This window comes from Citrus sinensis, chromosome 7 (genome assembly GCF_022201045.2).
Source record: "Citrus sinensis cultivar Valencia sweet orange chromosome 7, DVS_A1.0, whole genome shotgun sequence".
In the NCBI taxonomy this organism is placed as follows: Eukaryota; Viridiplantae; Streptophyta; class Magnoliopsida; order Sapindales; family Rutaceae; genus Citrus; species Citrus sinensis.
In genome coordinates, this window is record NC_068562.1 from 27,790,885 (window position 1) to 27,810,965 (window position 20,081).

General features: G+C 39.4%; 2 protein-coding genes and 1 pseudogene across 2 annotated transcripts; 2 read left to right on the top strand and 1 right to left on the bottom strand.

Annotated features, from left to right (window-relative positions):
• Positions 1 to 5,387: 5,387 nt before the first annotated feature.
• On the bottom strand, positions 5,388 to 6,443 carry LOC127898893 (uncharacterized). Its single transcript, XM_052431400.1, has one exon. The coding sequence runs from the start codon at positions 6,441 to 6,443 to the stop codon at positions 5,388 to 5,390; it is 1,056 nt and encodes a 351-aa protein (XP_052287360.1).
• A 5,968-nt stretch (positions 6,444 to 12,411) lies between these two features.
• LOC107174821 (uncharacterized) lies at positions 12,412 to 14,391 on the top strand (annotated as a pseudogene).
• Positions 14,392 to 18,545: 4,154 nt separating this feature from the next.
• LOC127898894 (uncharacterized) lies at positions 18,546 to 19,780 on the top strand. The gene is made up of 2 exons (XM_052431401.1): positions 18,546 to 18,558; positions 18,603 to 19,780. Exons 1-2 carry the CDS (start codon positions 18,546 to 18,548, stop codon positions 19,778 to 19,780), a joined length of 1,191 nt encoding a protein of 396 aa, XP_052287361.1.
• Positions 19,781 to 20,081: the final 301 nt, after the last annotated feature.

Genomic DNA, 20,081 nt, shown 5'->3' on the forward strand with positions numbered 1-20,081 from the left:
TTGATGATACAACACCTTTTCAGTACGAGCAAGGCAATTGAGATGTCGTATCATCTTTTTGTACTCAGTCATATGCACAAGATTGAGTTTTTGTATATTTTGTAAAAATGTTATACTAACATAGTGACAATACCATGTATAAAGTATAACTCAACTATCTATCATGGCACATTGTTACTGTAGTTATTATTTTTGTTCTTTTTGTATATATGGGCGACTGCTAGATGTATAGGCTGATGAAATTCAGTCAAATTGTAATTGTGATCAACTGTAAGCTGCGGAAATGCACATGTAACTATTATTTAAGTGATAATGTCAGTTCTTATTAGTGTTATTTTCCAATTTAATTAACTGATATTAATGTTTTTTAGGTTTCAGCATAAATTAAAATGTTTGTTATTTGTATTGTCGGTTGGGTGACAAACAACTTGATGGAGAGTATAGTCTATTACTGAGAGAAGTAAATTATGTTTTTGTAGTTTTTATTTCACCTCCAGGCAAACATTCTGAAATTTGAGGAGACAACATTGTCGCATGGGAGACAACATTGTCGCATGGGAGACAACATTGTCGCATGGGAGACAACATTGTCGATATTGCAAAAACAAGCATTCTGAAATTTGAGGAGACAAGCGGTTGTCTCCTGTGCGACAATGCTTGTCTCCCCAAATTTCAGAATGTTTGTTTTTGCAATTTTGAAACAAGTATTCTGAAATTTAGGGAGACAAGCTGTTGTCTCCTGTGCGACAATGTTGTCTCCCCAAATTTCAGAATGTTTGCCTGGAGGTGAAATAAAAAACTACAAAAACATAATTTACTTCTTTCAGCAATATACTATACTCTTCATCAAGTTGTTTGTCACCCAACCGACAATACAAATAACAAATATTTTAATTTATGCTGAAACCTAAAAAACATTAATATCAGTTAATTAAATTGAAAAATAACACTAATAAGAACTGACACTATCACTTAAATAATAGTTACATGTGCATTTCTGCAGCTTACAGTTGATCACAATTATAATTTGACTGAATTTCATCAGCCTATACATCTAGCAGTCGCCCATATATACAAAAAGAACAAAAATAATAACTACAGTAACAGTGGTCATGATAGATAGTTGAGTTATACTTTATACATGGTATTGTCACTATGTTAGTATAACATTTATACAAAATATACAAAAACTCAATCTTGTGCATATGACTGAGTACAAAAAGATGATACGACATCTCAATTGCCTTGCTCGTACTGAAAAGGTGTTGTATCATCAAATCTCTCAAACTTGTCGCACATGAGACAAAATTGTCACCTAAAAACGCAGAAACTGTGTTTCTGCGACGGGCGCACACAAACACTGCAAATTCATAAACATATCAACTTAAGCAAACTTTGGCAGGAAAAATAAAAATTGCAGTTAAGACTACTTCTATTTTACACACCCATTTGCATAACAATAACAAATTTTTGGCTTTATAGCCTTATTGCACTATGTATGGTGTAAATCATAAACATAAAATAACTAATAATTAAATTTTTTTCAACTTATGGCCACATATGGCTAAACTCATTTTCCTTTTAATCAATTTTTCCACCACCAACCCATGAACAAGACAAATGAAACACAACCAATAACCACTTATAAAACTCCAAAAACAAGAAAACCAAAGGTATTTATAAATTTTAGACTTTCATAAAGTAATTAACCTCTTACAAACTTCAATAACAGTGGCATCTTTCGGTCGCTGTTGATCGTCACCGGTCGGTGGCATTCTCCGACCACCTACGTTTTTCTTCTTCATGGGTTATGTATGCGCTTAATGTGTATTTCTTTTTGTTCTAGCAGATGAGAGTAGGTGAGTGGAGTGAAAATGGTGAGACATTGACAGCCACTGCTTTTTTGTGCTGGGGAAAGAGAAGAGAAAGAGAAATGCACTCTTTTACACAATGGATATTGTGTCTAATCGGTTAATACAATTGTCCAATAGATTTTAAACCATTTTTTTATTGTTATTTGATTTTTTTATAATTTCACCTTGCCTTTTACATATTTACCCTCGTCCACTAACGGTCAAACCGTATGTATACTAACGGCAGGGGAGGTAAGTGAGAATACAATCAAACTCGCCATCTAAGTGAAATTATATCAAACCTTAGGGGAGGTTTCTGAAAATTGCCCAATTAGAGACATTTTGACGAAATGAAAATGTCGTGTACTTATTGGTTGAATGAAAATGTCATCGTTGACATAAAATATAGGAAAAAAAATTGTTTGTATCCAGTTTTTCTTTGTCATATGCCAATGTCAATTGAATAGACGTTGTTAAATTATTAAACTTAAACAAATTTGTTATTAATTTCATACAGTCCAATCAAGATGAATCAACAATTGCTATCACGTGCCAATGAGTCTAGGAACTGTGGATAATGTTTTTTTTTTTTTTTTTTGGTAAAAAGGGGCTCTAGGCAGAGCTAAAGAACAATCGAGCGAGAATGGGCAACCCCATAAGCATCCTTAAACAAAAAGGGTCTAGCACCCAACGGGGGAGTATGGTAGATAGTAAGACCAAGAGGAATCCATCTTTAGATAATCCTTGATAGCTCGAATCAGAGGAGTATAGTGATTGATTTCCAATGTTGGCTTGGTCACCAACTGCAGCACACAACAACTATCTATTTCCACTTTAAGCTTTCTTATACCAGAATTCCAGGCTAGCTGCAACCCTTGATACAAACCCCAAAGCTCCGCTACTGTAACAGAGCAGGAACCTATCATCATCCCAAAACCACTTATCCAGCGACCCATGTGATCGCGAATCAATCCCCCAGCAGAAGAAATTCCCTCCCTGTTATGGGCACCATCCGTGTTCAGAGAGCACCAAGGCCAATCTGGAGGTTTCCAAGAAATCCATCTCATCACTCTTGTATGTCCTGAGGTAAGCGGATGAGAATGAATCTTATGCATTTCCGCAGTGCGCATAAAAACATCCATTAAAACAGTATTCGGATCCATAGAAACTTGATTAAAGATGAATTGGTTCCTCCAAAACCAAAGTCTCCAGAGAGCAATACCAAAGAAGATGGCCCAATTAGAAACACTCCCTAGCCCTCCGACCATTCCCAGGTTCGTACGAAGCCAATCATGGAGCCGCCAATTGAAGAATTGTTGTCGTTTATTTTCTGGGAGAATCAGGAGCCAGAAACGCTTAACCAAAGCACAGTCCCGCAAGACATGCATAGCATCCTCAGTCGCAGCCCCACACCGGTCGCAGGAGGTTGATACCGGGATGTGACGACGAACTAATTCGGCCTTAGTTTTCAGACGATCGTGAAATGCTTGCCATAAGAAGATCCTCACACTTTGGGGACCCTTCCAACTCCAAACCGTACGCCAGAGCCTGTCATCATGCATGGGAGTATCATTCGAAAAGGCCAAGTAGGCCGAGTGAGTAGTGAAACGCCCAGATTTGGAGTGAGTCCAAAACAAAGAATCCGTACCCTTATCAGGGGATGGGGGATGAAAAGCCGCAATCTGAATAATGATATTAGCAGGAAGAAATTGTTCAAAACGCTCCCAGAGCCAGGAACCATCTTCTTTAACAAAATCAGCCACTTTACCGTTTAAGATATTGCTAGGAAGATTATTGGTTGTATAAGCCGCAAGAGGGACATCCTTAGTCACCCAAAGATCCCACCAAAACCAAACGGATTTACCATCTCCCAAGCACCAGCGTCGGCTTGCCAAAACATCACTCCACACATTTCCGATAGACTTCCACAAGTGAGAACCATAGCGCGTTGGAAGCAAAAGAGGCGGATTGCGAATGTCAACCCCATATTTAGAGACAAGGACCTGAACCCAGAAGCTGTTTGGGGAAGAGAGGAGACCCCAAGCAAGTTTCATATGAAGGGCCCGGTTCATGATAGCCAAGGATTTGAACCCCAACCCCCCGGCTGACTTTGGCTTACAAATATCCTTCCAGCTGATCATGCTAAGGCTTTGATTAGGTGAAGAGCCGCTCCAAATAAAGCGCCTGCATGCCCTATCAATCTTCTCTCTGATACCAGCCGGAATAGAAACAGTTTGCATGACGTAAATGGGAATAGCCTGAAGGACCGACTGAGCCAGAGTAATGCGGCCAGCCAGAGACAAATGGGAAGCGTTCCAGCCAGAGAGCCGCTTTTCAACTTTATCAATAATATCCTGGAACATTTTATTGGTGACCCGTGAGTGGTGGAGAGGGACCCCAAGATACTTCCCAAGATCCTGCGTGACAGAATAACCAAGAATACCCGAGATCCTGGCCACATCTATACCCCTTACATTCTTGGAAAAGTATAACATAGTCTTGTTAACATTAACCTTAGCTTCTGAACTGTAACAATAAGCATCCAAGACTGCCGATAGAATACGAGCTTGCTCAATAGAAGCTTCAGCCAACAACAGGAGATCATCCGCAAAGAAAAGATGAGAGAGAGGGATACCATTGCGAGCCAAATGAATCGGTTTCCACTTATCAGCAGTCACGGCATTATGAATCCCATGGCTCAAGCGTTCGATGCAGAGAACAAAAAGATAAGGAGACAACGGATCACCCTGGCGAATTCCACGGGAAGGAACGAATTCATCCGTCACTTCCCCATTCCACAAAACCCGCATTTTGACTGAGGTAATACAAGCCATAATAGTCTGAATGAGATCGGGGGGAATTTGAGCTTCGCACAAAGTATCATTGATAAATTCCCAACTAAGGCGATCATACGCCTTCTCAAGATCAACCTTGATCGCCATAAAACCTTTAGCACCAGTCTTTTTCCTCATGGAATGGATGACTTCTTGAGCGATCACAATATTTTCCGTTATGTGACGACCGGGAACAAAGCTAGTTTGGTGGGGGCCAATCAGATGAGGTAAAATCGATTGGAGCCGATTAGCAATAATCTTGGTAATGGTCTTGTACGCTACATTGCAGAGAGAGATGGGACGGTACAACTTCAAAGAAGAGGGATTCTCAATCTTTGGAATAAGCGCAAGCAATGTAGTATTTAGATCCCCCGGCAAACGTTTATGCTTAAAAACATCTTTCACTAAGCAGCAAAGAGATGGGCCAACCGTATCCCACTGTGTTTGATAGAAAATGGCATGGAGGCCATCCGGACCCGGGGCCTTGAGAGGGTGCATGCCAAGGATGGTTCTTTTAATTTCATCATCATCCACATTCCCCTGAAGATATTGAAGCTCCTCATCATTAATAATAGGAAAAGAGTTCGGATGCGGATATGCCCGGAAATTTGGCGAGTCGCAAGAATACAGGGATGAATAGAACTGAATCACATGCTGCGTAATTTCCTCTTTATCATAAATCCAAGTGCCCGCATTATTTTTAATGGCTGTAAGTGTTACGATCACCTAAAAGGAGCCAATCTTTGCGCGACTTTTGAAGCCAGAAAATTTCTTCCTGAGTAAGCACTTCTTCAAGCTCGGTTCTCAACTTTAATTCAAGCTCAAGGAGCCCTTGAGAACTATACTTCTCCAAGGCCCGCTGAATTCCCCCCAGCCGAGCCATTAATCGTCGTTTCCGCCAAAAAATATTCCCAAATTGCTGCCTATTCCAATCCATGACTTTAAGCCGAAAAAGATTTGCCGCCTCCATATAGGTGACGTTCCGATCCCATGAAGTGGCCACAAAATCCTTGAAACCATCATTCGTGAGCCAAGCCGCCTGAAAACGAAACGGCCTAGAATTCAAATTTCTCGGAGGATTAATATTCTCTTTCACTAGAAGAGGCCGATGATCAGAAATAAACTTTGGAAGGTGAAGGACAGTAGAGGCAGCATAAGTCTGAGCCCAATCTCCATTGCAAATCACTCTATCAAGACGTTTGAAAAGATTGCCGCGAGACCAAGTAAAACGTGGCCCATGAAAAGGAAGGTCATGCATGCCGTGACTATGAAACCAAGACTGAAAAAGTCTGCACACTCCTGCGCCCATCGGAGATCCTCCTTTCTTCTCAGAATTATACAGAATAGTATTAAAATCTCCACCTAACAGCCAAGGGCCCTGGACAGTCAAAGCAATCTTTGCCAACTCATTCCAAAGATGTCGCCTAATGCTTGGATTAGGACTAGCGTAGATTGCCGTCATCCAAGTTAGAAGATTATTGTTCCTTGAAATCTTGAGGTGAATGAATTGAGTATGATTCTCCACTATCTCAACATCAAATAAATTTTTCCAAAGGATCCAAATGCCGCCCGAAAAACCCTCAGCTTCCACTCGGTGAGACTTTTCAAAACCACTATTCTTGATGAAGTTATCCGCCTTGGACCCACTGATGCGAGGCTCCATTAACACCACCATTATGGGCTTGTAATTGGTAACCACAGCAGAGAAAGAACGACGAAAGGACGGTGAGGCAGCACCTTGAGCATTCCAAAACATAGTTGTAATACACATAACAAAAATATTTTAAAAGGGGAACGGGGGCGAAACTAAGACAGCCCTATGGCTTCAGCTTCATCATCCATGAAGGTGTCAGGAACCCCTGAATTATCGTCATCAGTTGAAGGCAAAATCCTACCCGCAACATCTGAATCAAGCTCCCTAACATCTCCCCCCCGGAAATTAGGGCTCTCCATTCCATCCTCATCGGGAGGCTCTTTATCCAAATTTAGGGCCAAAACTCCCTCAGGCAAGTGTTCATGATGAGACCGAGGATGAGGAAATTGTAGCTGAAGGTTGGGGAAAGAAACTGCACTGTGGTTTAACGGGTTAAGGGTTACATGAACAGGCATCGGAGAAGCAGCCAGTGTGTTGGGATGGGCATGCATGCCATGCATGGAGCTACAGGGAACATCGGAGGTGGCACTTGGTTCAGATGTTGTAAGAACCTTGAGATGTGCGTGCATGCCTTGCATGGCTAGGGTAGGCTTATGTGGTTGGAAAGTCTGGTTACGGCTGTGATTGTTTGGGTTGATATTTTCAGCTATGGAGTTGTTTGCCGAAACTGAAATTTTCTTGGTAGGATATTTCCGCATAAAGTGACTCACTTGTTTCTTTTTCATGCTCCTGGATTTTGGGGCTAATGTGTTGGGGTTTTCTACTGTTGGCTCCAGGATTTCCTGATGGACTACCGAAGTGTTGTCCTGATTTTGTGGTACACTTTCGTCATCCATCACTTTGCCTAAAACATCAAACCGCGACACACGAACATTCAGCCCCTGTTGATCCTGAACCCAGACCTTAGAAGAAACCCTTTCTGTAGATCTACGAGGGCGAGGTTTACGGGTTACCACCATCCACGATCCAAACTTAGACTCATTTTGGTTAGAACCCTCCTCCACCACAATATTCTGGTTTGCAGCAACAGGACAAGAAGTTGGCTGTGCCGCTTCCACATGCGTGGTACCACCGTCAGGGCAAGCATCTTGATAATGGCCAAACTTGCCACAACAAAAACAAATCATGGGCAGATTTTCATACTCCACCTTTTGGATTCTTCCCTCAAAATTAAATTGAGAAACCAGCGGCTTGTCAAGGTCTAGTTGAACCGCAATGCGAGCGAATTTTCCCCTTTGGGCTGCGGCAGTGAGATAGTCTATCTTGATGACCGGGCCAACAATTTGCCCTAACCGCCGAATAATAGTTTTATGATAAAAGTGAATATTCATGCCAGACAAACGAATCCAAGCCACAATCCGATCAACTCTATTCGTGGTAGCATCAAACTCCGGCGTCCATTGCTGAACAAAAAGATAATGCCCCATGATGGTCCAAGGCCCCTCAGTAAGAGCATATTCCACATCTCCCTCGTTCTGAAAACGGACCAAGTAGTAATCATTAGCTAAGTCAATGATGGAGAAACCCATTGTAGAACTCCAGAGTCTCTTCAAACGCTCACTGATAACTCTATATCCCAAGTTTCGTCCAAGAGTTTTAACGACAACTGAGTTCGCCCAAGGTTTTGCTAGTCGATCGTGAACCCTTTGTGAGAAAGCAATATAGGGCATAGATTCGTCCTCCTTGCAACAGACATCCTCCTCTTCCAGTTCCCACTCGTCCCTCATGCCAAACCCCATATTTGCAGAACCCCCATTCGCCTCCATGGCAATATCACGGTAGGATAAGGGCTTAGGGTTATCTCCATCAGCCCCTTCAGCCCTAAACTTTGTCTTTTTGGTGAAACGGTCGCTCGCCAGCGGCGGTGGAGAAGCTTTCCCGTAGCTCATTAGGGTTTTCCAATGGAGTAATTTCTTTTATTAATCCATAATTTTTCTTATTTCATAAGTCAATATGTGGATAATGTTTTTTTTTTTTGGGATTCTATCTTTTTTTTATTCTTTTCTTAATTGTTGCTATATGAATATTGTTTCCTTCATGTCATTTCTTAATCAATCCTTGCAATGAAGCGGATCCTTGCTTTTGCCTTTTAGACAAAGTTTCCAAGGAATTCTAAATATTACTTTAACATTGAAGTAAACTAAGTAAGAAGCCGAATTATCCTCTATCTCGTGCTTTTGTTATCTCAAAATTTTTCACTTATTGAAGACTCTAAAGTCCATTGTTTTTAATCTCTTTATTGAACTCACTCTTTTTCAATACGTAAACCCTACATCTTAACTTGGGCTGATATTTTTCTAGAAGGCAGGAATTGCATTTAACTTCCGGATATACATATGTTGCTCTCTATTAAGAAGACCCTTCATCATAACCAAATGACTTAATTGCAAGCATCAGAGCATAAATGGATGCATTTAATCATTTGGGTTTAAATAGCTAGTCACTTACTATTTGCAATTGCTTTTACAAATGTATTTCTGGAACAATATTTTGAGAAAGCGTCATTATAATTTGTGAAACAGCGCGATACTGCATTATTCTGTCTTGAATCCGCGATTTGTCTTCTTTTTCTTAAATTCTTTTCTTGATTCTTGCTATTTGAATATTGCTGACCTTTAATCCTCTTATTTTAATGTGTTTTCTAAATTTTTAAAAAATGATTCATTCGTCCGACAAGAAGTTGTCAAGGAAGAAGAGAAAGAAGGATTCCAAAAATTCCTCATCAATTTATCTCTCGTGTTCTTGTTCCCTGTCAATTTTTAAGCTTCAAAACGCTAGAAGTCCACTGTTTTTAATCTCTATACCTTGAAAAGCGAAAAGCGAGGAAATGCTTAATCGAATCCCTGAACTTGTCAAGAAATTATGGAACGACTGGAACATACGAGGTGTAATCTTGTTCAGTCTTTCATTACAAACCGTCTTGGTTTTTTTTGCTCCCCTCCGAAAAACCACGGGCCATAAACTGATCATCTTGATAATCTGGTCCGCTTACTTGCTCGCAGATTGGGCTGCTAATTTTGGCATTGGCCTCATCACTGAAAGAGCAAGAGATAATCCTGAGCTCTCGATGCCCACGGAGAAGGAGCTTTTAGCGTTTTGGGCTCCATTTCTGTTGTTACACCTTGGTGGTCCAGACACTATAACTGCGTTTGCTCTTGAAGATAACGAACTCTGGATCAGGCAATTGCTTGGACTCGTAGTCCAGGTTGTTGCTGCTGTTTATATCTTCTTCCAGTCGCTTCACGGAAACAAGCTGTTGTTTCCAACAGTGCTCGTGTTTATTGCCGCTATGATAAAGTATTTTGAGAGGATTCGTGCTTTGTATCTTGCAAGCCTGGAGAAATTTCGGGACTTATCCCTTAAAATACAACTGGAGCATTTTAAGAGGCTTCGTGCTTTGTCTCGTGAAAATGATCGTGTTATTCCGATACAGGAAGGCAGAGATTATGTCGAGGTGGGTTGTCAATACTTCAATCTCTTCAGATTGATTCTTGTTGATCTCGTCCCCAGCTTCAAAGACGTTAAACTTGAAGAACCTTCCATTGATGATTTTAGTCCAGCAGAAGCCTTGGGAATAATTGAGGTTGAACTCAACTTGGTTTATGAAGTTTTTCACACCAAGATCCAGGTAACACAGGGTGTATTGGGAATTGTTTTGCGGTTCATAAGTTTTGGTTCTGTGGTGGCAGCCTTTTCAATTTTCTATTTCCAAGTGGACAAGTGTTACAGCCTTAAAACTCGAGGCACGCCAATGCTTGGCTTGCGGCCTTGTGCCAAGCATAATGAGGCAACGGATGTGTGAGGAAACAAGGCAAGTCTGCACGCGGGCTGGGGAGTGGCAGCAACTAGCGGGCTGATGGGCAGCGCGCGCGGGATATGCGCGAGGCAGCGCACAAGTGCTCCGAGGGTATAGCGTGCACGCAAATGCGCGCAAGGCATGTGCACGCTGATGGGCAGTGAGCGAGCGTATGCAGCGGGCAAGCGCGGACGCAAGAGCGCGCCAAGCAGCATGCGCGCACACAAAGCGTGCCAGGCAGCGCGCACGCTAACGGATAGCGGACAGGCGCGCCAATGGAGCGCACACGCACAGAACATGTTCCGCACACAAGCATCAGGCCAAGAGGATTGTTGGAGCAATTCTTAGTGGCGGAGGCCCGCCACTGCATGGGCACTACCTATAATGGGGATCTTGTCTAAGTGGGGATGGTCCGCCACTATTCAATGTAACCTAAACAATAGTGTATGGGCAATGCACTTAGGTAGTGGGCTTATTTGTTTATGTGTGCTGGTGGCAAACAAGGTATGGGTTGGGAATAATCTATACTATCCTAGTAAGTGGGGCTGTCACTTACAAATGCTATAAGTAGCATTATGGGGGGAGAGCTTGGGGAGCCAAGTTTTGTAGACAGTGAGTGGTATTCTGCAAGCATTCTTGCTGGAAGCTATTTTTAGTTCCTTGTTCTTGATTAATAAGAAAAGGTTGGAAGTCGGTGCTTCCGTAAATCTCGTGTGCCTTGTGTTTGTGTTGTGTTTCGGTTGTTGTATCGTTGAAAATCTGTTAGAGTGCAATTTATGCACTAGTTTTGCATTGTTTACTTCCCTTAATATCGATGTTTTGCATTTAATAATAGTGATTTACTTGTGATTTACTTTTGTAGGTGCAATTCTATTGATTGGTGATAAAATTGAGCTACAAGATGATGTTTAGGGATGATTGTTCCCTTGGAGAAATTATGAGAGGCAGAAGAACTTTGTTAATAAGGCGTGGGCGCGTGCTGTCAATTGCGGACCTGCAGTTTTTAGTTTAACATGTTTTATATTTTTGGCTATTTTTGTAATTACGAATTTAATATTTTAGATATTAGTATTTTATTTTAAATAGAACTCTAAAAGAGAAGAGAGAGAGAGTATTTAAGGGAGGAATCTATTGTGAAAAAGTGGGATTTTTGGATTGGAGAAAAAGAAAGAAACCCTAGATCTAATTTTTCTCTTCTCTCTATGAAGAGCTAAACCTATTTTTCTGGTTGAAGGATAATGAAGCTTTGATTCATCACTACTGTGAGATCTTTCTTATGCTTTAATTGTTTTATTACTTTTTGGGTATTTGTTTATTCTCTGAATTAGTTTCATGATTATGTTTGTTAATTAGGTAATTGGCCACTATTTAATTATCAACTTAATCTATTGTCATTTAAAGGATTCATCGTATGAAGAATTTAATGTTTGTGACAAATAACATAGCAGAGAGTTGTGTTGTGAGAATAAACAATCTAATTTAAATGAGTCATCATATGTGTTGATTAGGATTTGGGTCTCTCTGGTTTTTCAGGCTGTCAATTAATTAAATCCTATGATCGTATCTAGGGTTGTCTATTGATTAGGGAAATAACCAACGGTCGTACCTTGGTTATCGACTAGTTAAGGAGAGATTGGCTATTAGAGGGTCTCAGTAGCTATAACCGGTCTATTCATAATTAATAATAATAATCTATATTTGAATCAATGATCAGTAGTTGAATCAAGCTGAGTTAATTCCTTCAACCAGAGCTTTCTCCAATTTGAATTACAACTTTAATTTGCATTCTTGTTATTTTGATTTGATTTTTATTATTGTCAACAATTCCCCCATTTTACGTTTTACGTTTCAAAAGGATTTAAATAATTACCGATCTCTGTGGACACGACCCTGCTCAATCACTATACACAATTTATTTAGAGTAGGAATTTATTTTTGTTGGCTTCGACACCCATCAAATTTTGGCGCCGTTGCCGGGGATTGGTGTCATTTATTTAATCCTTTTTACGTTTTACTTGGTGTATGGTTCGTTCTTCTCGTACAGGTACACTTTCGTTTGATCCTGAAATTGAGAAGACAGTTCGCCAGCTGAGACAGCAGACGAAGCGAGCTAAGCAACGATCCTCATCGCCTTTTCTTTCTGAAACAGATACAGTGCCAGATTTAGTTGAATCATCTAGCGATTCAGAAGAACAAGTGATGGATAGACCTGCACCTATAGAAAGAACTCTTAGAGAGTTAGCTGAACCAGACTTGAATCAGCAACCACTCTGCATTCAATATATAGATTTGGAGGTAAATTTTGAATTAAAGTCTGGTCTTATTCATTTATTACCCAAGTTTCATCGTTTTGCAGGTGAAGATCCTCATAAACATCTTAAGGAGTTTCATGTTGTATGTTCAACTATGAGACCACAAGGCGTGACTGAAGAGCAGATTAAGCTGCGTGCTTTTCCATTCTCTTTAGATGGGTTAGCTAAAGATTGGTTGTACTACTTGCCTCCTGGATCGATTACAACATGGAATGGTTTGAAGAAGCAATTCCTCGAGAAGTACTTTCCTGCTTCAAGAGCTGCCAACATCAAAAAAGACATTTGTGGGATCAGACAACTTCCTAGGGAGACTTTGTATGAGTATTGGGAGCGATCAAACAATTGTGTGCCAGCTGTCCTCAGCATCAGATTTCTAATCAACTTCTTATTCAATATTTTTACGAAGGACTATCATTGATGGATAGGAGTATGATAGATGCTGCTAGTGGAGGCGTGTTGGTGAACAAGACCCCTACTCAAGCAAGGGAGTTGATATCAAATATGGCTGCCAATGCACAACAATTTGGCAGCATGCAAGATCCTACTTCAAGGAAGGTGAATGAGGTAAATATTTCTTCTGTTGAACAACGTTTAGATAAACTTACTTCTCTTGTAGAAAAAGTTTATTGTAGGTAATGTACAACAGGTGAAAACTTGTGGCATTTATTACAATATGGGTCATTCAACCGATATGTGTCCTACATTTCAAGAAGAACCCGTTGAACAAGCCAATGCAGTTGGAGGATTTCCAGGCATGCCTCAGAGGAGGTATGATCCTTATGCACAAACATACAATCCGGGATGGAAGGATCATCCCAACTTCAGCTATGAAGTTAGGCAATCAAGATTCCCACAACAGTATCCACCAAGACAACCAGCACCTCCACAGTTAAACTCCAAGTCAGGTATATCTCTTGAAGAAATTGTTAAATCACTTGCGACTAACACTCAACAATTTCAGCAGGCAACTACAACAAGCATTCAGAACTTGGAGAACCAAATGAGTCAATTGGCGACTACAGTGAGCCGTCTGGAGTCTCAAGTATTAGGGAGATTGCCTTCGCAATCTGAGGTGAATCCAAAGCAAAACGTTAGTGCTGTCATCCTTAGAAGTGGGAAGGAGTTGCAAGAGCCTAGTAAGAAAGTGACAAAGCATGTAGAAGATGAGCTTGAGAAGAATGAATTGATACCTAAATCTCAATATGCGCAACCCACCAAAGCGAAACCCCTACCTATTGTGATACCTCCCTCCTTTTCCAAGCCGATTTGCAAAATCCAAGAAAGAGGAACAAGAGAAAGACATCCTTGAGATATTTCGCAAGGTTGAGGTAAATATTCCTTTATTAGATGCTATAAAACAAATACCTCGATATGCTAAAGTCCTTAAGGAACTGTGCACCTCCAAGAGAAAATTAAGAGGAGATGAAAAAGTTCACATGGGGGAGAATGTTTCAGCAGTTCTCCAAAAGAAACTACCTCCTAAGTGCAAGGATCCAGGTATGTTTACTATCCCTTGTAAAATTGGTAGTGTTAGAGTTGAAAAGGCTTTGTTAGATCTAGGAGCTTCTATTAATGTCATGCCTCGTTCCATTTATTCATCTTTGAATATTGGTCCATTAAAAGAAACTGGTGTGATAATTCAACTAGCTGATAGGTCTAATGCATATCCTGATGGGTATTAGAAGATTTCTTAGTACAAGTTAATGAGTTGGTTTTTCCTGCTGATTTTTATGTACTTGATATGGAAGATGATAACTCCTCTAATTCTATCCCAATTTTGCTAGGAAGACCTTTTCTTAAGACTGCTATGACTAAAATGGATATACATAAAGGGACTCTCACTATGGAGTTTGATGGAGAGGTTATAGAATTCAATATGAATGATGCCATGAAATATCCTAGTGAGGAACATTCGGTATTTTCTGTGGATGTTATTAACCCTATAGCGCAGGAAATTTTTTACAAGGAAAAGACGAAGACATTTCATGATAGAATGATTTTGAGAAAGGAGTTCTCTGTTGGTCAAAAAGTTCTTCTTTTTCATTCTAAGCTTAAACTTTTTCCGGGTAAATTACGTTCTTGTTGGGTTGGACCTTTTATTGTTACTAATGTTTTTCCTCATGGTGCAGTTGAGATTCGGAGCCCGACCTCTGACAGAGTTCTTAAGGTTAATGGTCATCGCTTAAAACCTTTTTATGAAGGTTTTTCGGTGAATATTGTGGAGGATGTGGCTCTCGAAAGTCCAAATTATGGAGATTCATGCATAAATGTGTAGCCAAAGACATAAAACAAAGGCGCTTTTTGGGAGGCAACCCAAGTGATTTATTTATTTTGGTTTTTGTTATATCTTCTTTTAATTTTGATTCAGATTTTTTTAAATAATGTGTTTGCTTATTTTGGTCAGAAGAAAATTTTTGATAAGGCGTGCCCACGTGCTTATTAGAAAAGTACTTCTGAAATTTTTAGTGTCTCAAAGTGATTCATCACTAAAAAAAAATAAAAAATTAATTTTAATTTATTTTATTTCATTTTATTTTATTTATTTATTTCTTTTGTTCTTTCTTTTATATATATATATTTTTATTTATTTAAAAAAAATAAAAAAAATCATTGTTAAAAAAATATATATATATTTACTGTTCACAAAATCTCTAATTTTCCAGAAATTGTTTTCTTCTCCAGCCGTTTGCAGCACGCCAGCAGCAAACCAGCCAGCCGGAGAATGCAGCATCAGTCGCGCGCAACGCAAGCACCAGCAACGAGCACGCCCCGCAACGCAACTCATAACCAGCTCTCGCGCGCAACAGTCCCGCAGCAACACAGCCACGCAGCAGCTCTCGCGCGCAACGCAGCCACGCAGACAGCATCCTGCACGCAACCAGCAGTGCGCAACCAGCCCCAAGCTGCGCAGCAAGCTCCAGCCGAGCACGCAACGCAACAAGCGTCACCAGCGCGCGCACCAGCAATCCCCCAGCGCGCAGCAACAGCCGCAGCACGCAGATCCAACGTCACCAGTTCGTAGCATCAGTCCCATCCGCGCGCAACTGAACCACCAGCCGTGTACCCGCAAGCTCCAGTCGAGCAGCAATAGTCCGTAACCAGCCTACGACTTGCATTCCAGCCGCATGAATCGAAATCCGTGACAAGATGGAGCAGAATTTGGCCGCATACTTCAAGAGTGTGGGATTTATCCCACCATTCCCGCCAAGCCCATAGACGTTATGAGGATTAAAGCTCACAATTCATGGAAGTTTTTGCCTTTAATCTTTTATCCTTACGCTTTAATTTTTATGTGAGCTTTGATTATCTTACATTGGGGACAATGTAAGTTCTTGGTGTGGGGGAGGGATTTTTGCATTATTGATATCTGAAATTATTGTTTTCACTCTACTTATCTTTTTTTTTTTCACTCTACTCATCCTTAAATAATTTTTGAGTTAGTATGCTTCATATATTATTAATTTTCTTTTTCTTTCTCTGTCACTACTCTTTTCCCATATATCTCAAATTATTTATATTTATTTTTTTTTCTATCATACTCTGTCATCACTCATATTTTATCTTTCATTTTTTTTTACTACATACATCTTTCTCGCTTATTATCCTTTTTACCTTTCCTTTTATATCTTACTCATACCTTCTTCTCATTCTACACCACTATTGATGGTTGATTCATTTGAAGAGTGTACATGATTTGATGGCAAATTTACCAACTTTGTGAGGATTTGAGCCTATGAGCAACCACTTTGCTCTAATTATTTTTGTTATGTGAATATCAATCCTAGTTTGTTTATTCTAGAACTTGCTTTGTTATGCATGTTGAAGCCACATTACGGGATTTTATGCATTAAAATGATAAGGGCAAACCATATTCCATTTTTCTATTCTCGCATTTTTTTTTCTTCTCTACCCGAAGACCTTTATTTGCTACCTTTGTTTGAGCCTTAACCATTACCCATCTAATTCTCTCCGTCGACTTAACCATTTTTCTTCTTTTTGAGCCTCAATTTAAGGAGATTTTTGGACTCATTGTGTGGATATATTTTGTTACTTTTTCTACCTTGTATTAAAGTTTCTCAATTAGATCAACAAGCATTATGCTTGAATTAAATTGTGCAAGGTTCGTTTCTTTTGTTTGATTCAGAAAAAAAAGAAAAAAAAAGAAAAAAAAGAAAAAAAAAGAAAAAAAAGAAAAAAAAGAAAAAAAAAGAAAAAGAAAAATCGAAAAAAAAAAGTTTACATTCTTGGTGACTTGAGTAGAAATAAGCATTTTGATATCATAAGTTCATTCAATGAGTTCATTCTTCTCATTTTGATCTCTTTTTCTTTCATAAACCTTTCTTTTTCATTTCTCCAATTTAACCCCATTACAACCCTTTTAAGACCCTTAGATTTTTGCATTTTATTCATGTTTTGTGGATTGAGATGTGATATATGAGCAAGCTTATGGTAATAGCATTCTTTGATTTGATTTGAGTGGATAAATGACACCCTAAACACTTTGAGTGCCTGGAGTGAAGTTATTGAGAGGGCTATTAAATCTTGCTGCACTTGAATTTTGAATGGATCTTCTTGGTGGTTGAATGTTCTTATTCTATCTTACGAAATTCTATGCTTTAAAATCCTTGTCGCTCGAACGTTGAACGACTTAATTTCTTGAGGTATGCTTGCTTAAAATTGTTTTTGGATGAGTTGAGATGAGAATTGAGTGGAAATTTGAGATTAATCTTGAGTTATATGCTTGAGGACAAGCATCATCTTGGTGTGGGGGAATTTGTTAGAGTGCAATTTATGCACTAGTTTTGCATTGTTTACTTCCCTTAATATCGATGTTTTGCATTTAATAATAGTGATTTACTTGTGATTTACTTTTGTAGGTGCAATTCTATTGATTGGTGATAAAATTGAGCTACAAGATGATGTTTAGGGATGATTGTTCCCTTGGAGAAATTATGAGCGGCAGAAGAATTTTGTTAATAAGGCGTGGACGCGTGCTGTCAATTGCGGACCTGCAGTTTTTAGTTTAACGTGTTTTATATTTTTGGCTATTTTTGTAATTACGAATTTAATATTTTAGATATTAGTATTTTATTTTAAATAGAACTCTAAAAGAGAAGAGAGAGAGAGTATTTAAGGGAGGAATCTATTGTGAAAAAGTGGGATTTTTGGATTGGAGAAAAAGAAAGAAACCCTAGATCTAATTTTTCTCTTCTCTCTATGAAGAGCTAAACCTATTTTTCTGGTTGAAGGATAATGAAGCTTTGATTCATCACTACTGTGAGATCTTTCTTATGCTTTAATTGTTTTATTACTTTTTGGGTATTTGTTTATTCTCTGAATTAGTTTCATGATTATGTTTGTTAATTAGGTAATTGGCCACTATTTAATTATCAACTTAATCTATTGTCATTTAAAGGATTCATCGTATGAAGAATTTAATGTTTGTGACAAATAACATAGCAGAGAGTTGTGTTGTGAGAATAAACAATCTAATTTAAATGAGTCATCATATGTGTTGATTAGGATTTGGGTCTCTCTGGTTTTTCAGGCTGTCAATTAATTAAATCCTATGATCGTATCTAGGGTTGTCTATTGATTAGGGAAATAACCAACGGTCGTACCTTGGTTATCGACTAGTTAAGGAGAGATTGGCTATTAGAGGGTCTCAGTAGCTATAACCGGTCTATTCATAATTAATAATAATAATCTATATTTGAATCAATGATCAGTAGTTGAATCAAGCTGAGTTAATTCCTTCAACCAGAGCTTTCTCCAATTTGAATTACAACTTTAATTTGCATTCTTGTTATTTTGATTTGATTTTTATTATTGTCAACAATTCCCCCATTTTACGTTTTACGTTTCAAAAGGATTTAAATAATTACCGATCTCTGTGGACACGACCCTGCTCAATCACTATACACAATTTATTTAGAGTAGGAATTTATTTTTGTTGGCTTCGACACCCATCAAAATCTTAGGGTGTGTTTCACACACGTAGCCTCCGTTGCGAATTGTCGAGTGGCTGGCTAAGCGGAAAACTTAGCGCCATCACGGGCTTGCCGCATCGAAGAAAATAGCCTTGTGACAACAAGCATGGTTTCAACGAGTTTGATGTTCGCCTTATATACACCCTGTTTTTGGGTGCCATAGCCCTGGACATCATAGCTTTCTTCATTCTCGTTTCCTCCGATTGGACGTTTGTTGCACTCCGGAATTATGGCGACAAATCAAAACTTGGAAGGTTCAAAAACGGCATAGCTGCTGTTATCCACCGCTTTCTCATTCTCAAAAGCCCACGTTGGCAGCGTCCGCATGCTGATGACAAGCACAAGGTGTTGGCTGTGCCTTTCCTGTTTCGCAGGTGGTCTGGTTCTGTCTCAGGAATCAGCTGGACAGGATATTGGCTCAAGGTGCCTCCAAGCAGGGTAAACGAAGTCAAGAATGGTTTTCATCCAGCCTGGCAGAAAGCCATTCATTATCTGCGCATTGGTCGACTGATTCCACGTAAGGCCATTGCCGCGGACAATGTCACCCGGTTTCTGCACATTTCTAAAATCATTGATGACATAAGGATCCAAAGATCCCTATCCCATCAGCCATTAACAAAGAAATTATGGCAGTTTATATTTCATGAAATCAAACGGAAATCTCAGTATGCAGAGGATCCAGAGGCGGGTGTCAAGAGAACTGTATATTCATCTTCAGGCGACTGTACTCTCCACGACTTGGGTACAAATGGATATCATCTCATCGAAATCATGAAGAAGATTTCAAAGAATTATGTGTATTTTAGTATTAATGTAACCGTCCCAGTATGGCATCTTGCTACCGAACTCCTTTACAACACTGCCGAGGAAGTCTCGAATGAGCAGAGTCAGCAGACTAACAATGCTAGACAGCTCAGCAAGATCCTCTCGGATTACATGTTCTATCTTTTACTATTGAAGCCTACCATGATGAATTCTTCGCCAAGTTATACGAAACACATATTGCGACGAACCAATAGTGCGGCTGACAAATTACTTGAAAAAAATGGTATAAAATCAAGACCGGCGAAGGCTGCCTGTAAAAAGATCATGGATGGACCGGTTCCTGAGTCATCTGACTCTGCACTTGAGGATGCGATAAAATTGGCCAACGGGCTTCAAAAGCTGGATGAGGATAAGAAATGGGAGACAGTTAGCAGAATATGGATGGAGATTTTGTCAGACGGAGCAAGTCATTGCACACCAATGGCACACGCCCAGTATGTTACCAATGGTGGAGAGCTTATTACTTTTGCTTGGCTACTGATGCTTCATTTTCATCTTGTCGAACCAAAAGATTGAATTCATTACGTTATCGGCGTTTCATTCTGTTATAGGTTACCATATAATCCACAAATAAATGAGTCAAGTTGGGAATATTATCTATGAAATAAAGAATGTCTTTCTACTACCATACCCGTTGTGCATCCAAAACAATGTTTTTTTTTTCTCCAATTTTTTCAGGATAAAAAAATTAAAGAAAAGTAAAAAGAACACCCAGAAACCCAATATTATACCCTTTAATCCAAAAATTGATTTTAAACATTTATAATAAATAAAAATATAATGTTAAAACAACATACTCTATAAGATAATGCACTTT

Excerpts from the sequence above, each read along its gene's own strand:
- LOC127898893 (XM_052431400.1), bottom strand. The coding sequence starts at position 6,443 with ATGTTTTGGAATGCTCAAGGTGCTGCCTCACCGTCCTTTCGTCGTTCT.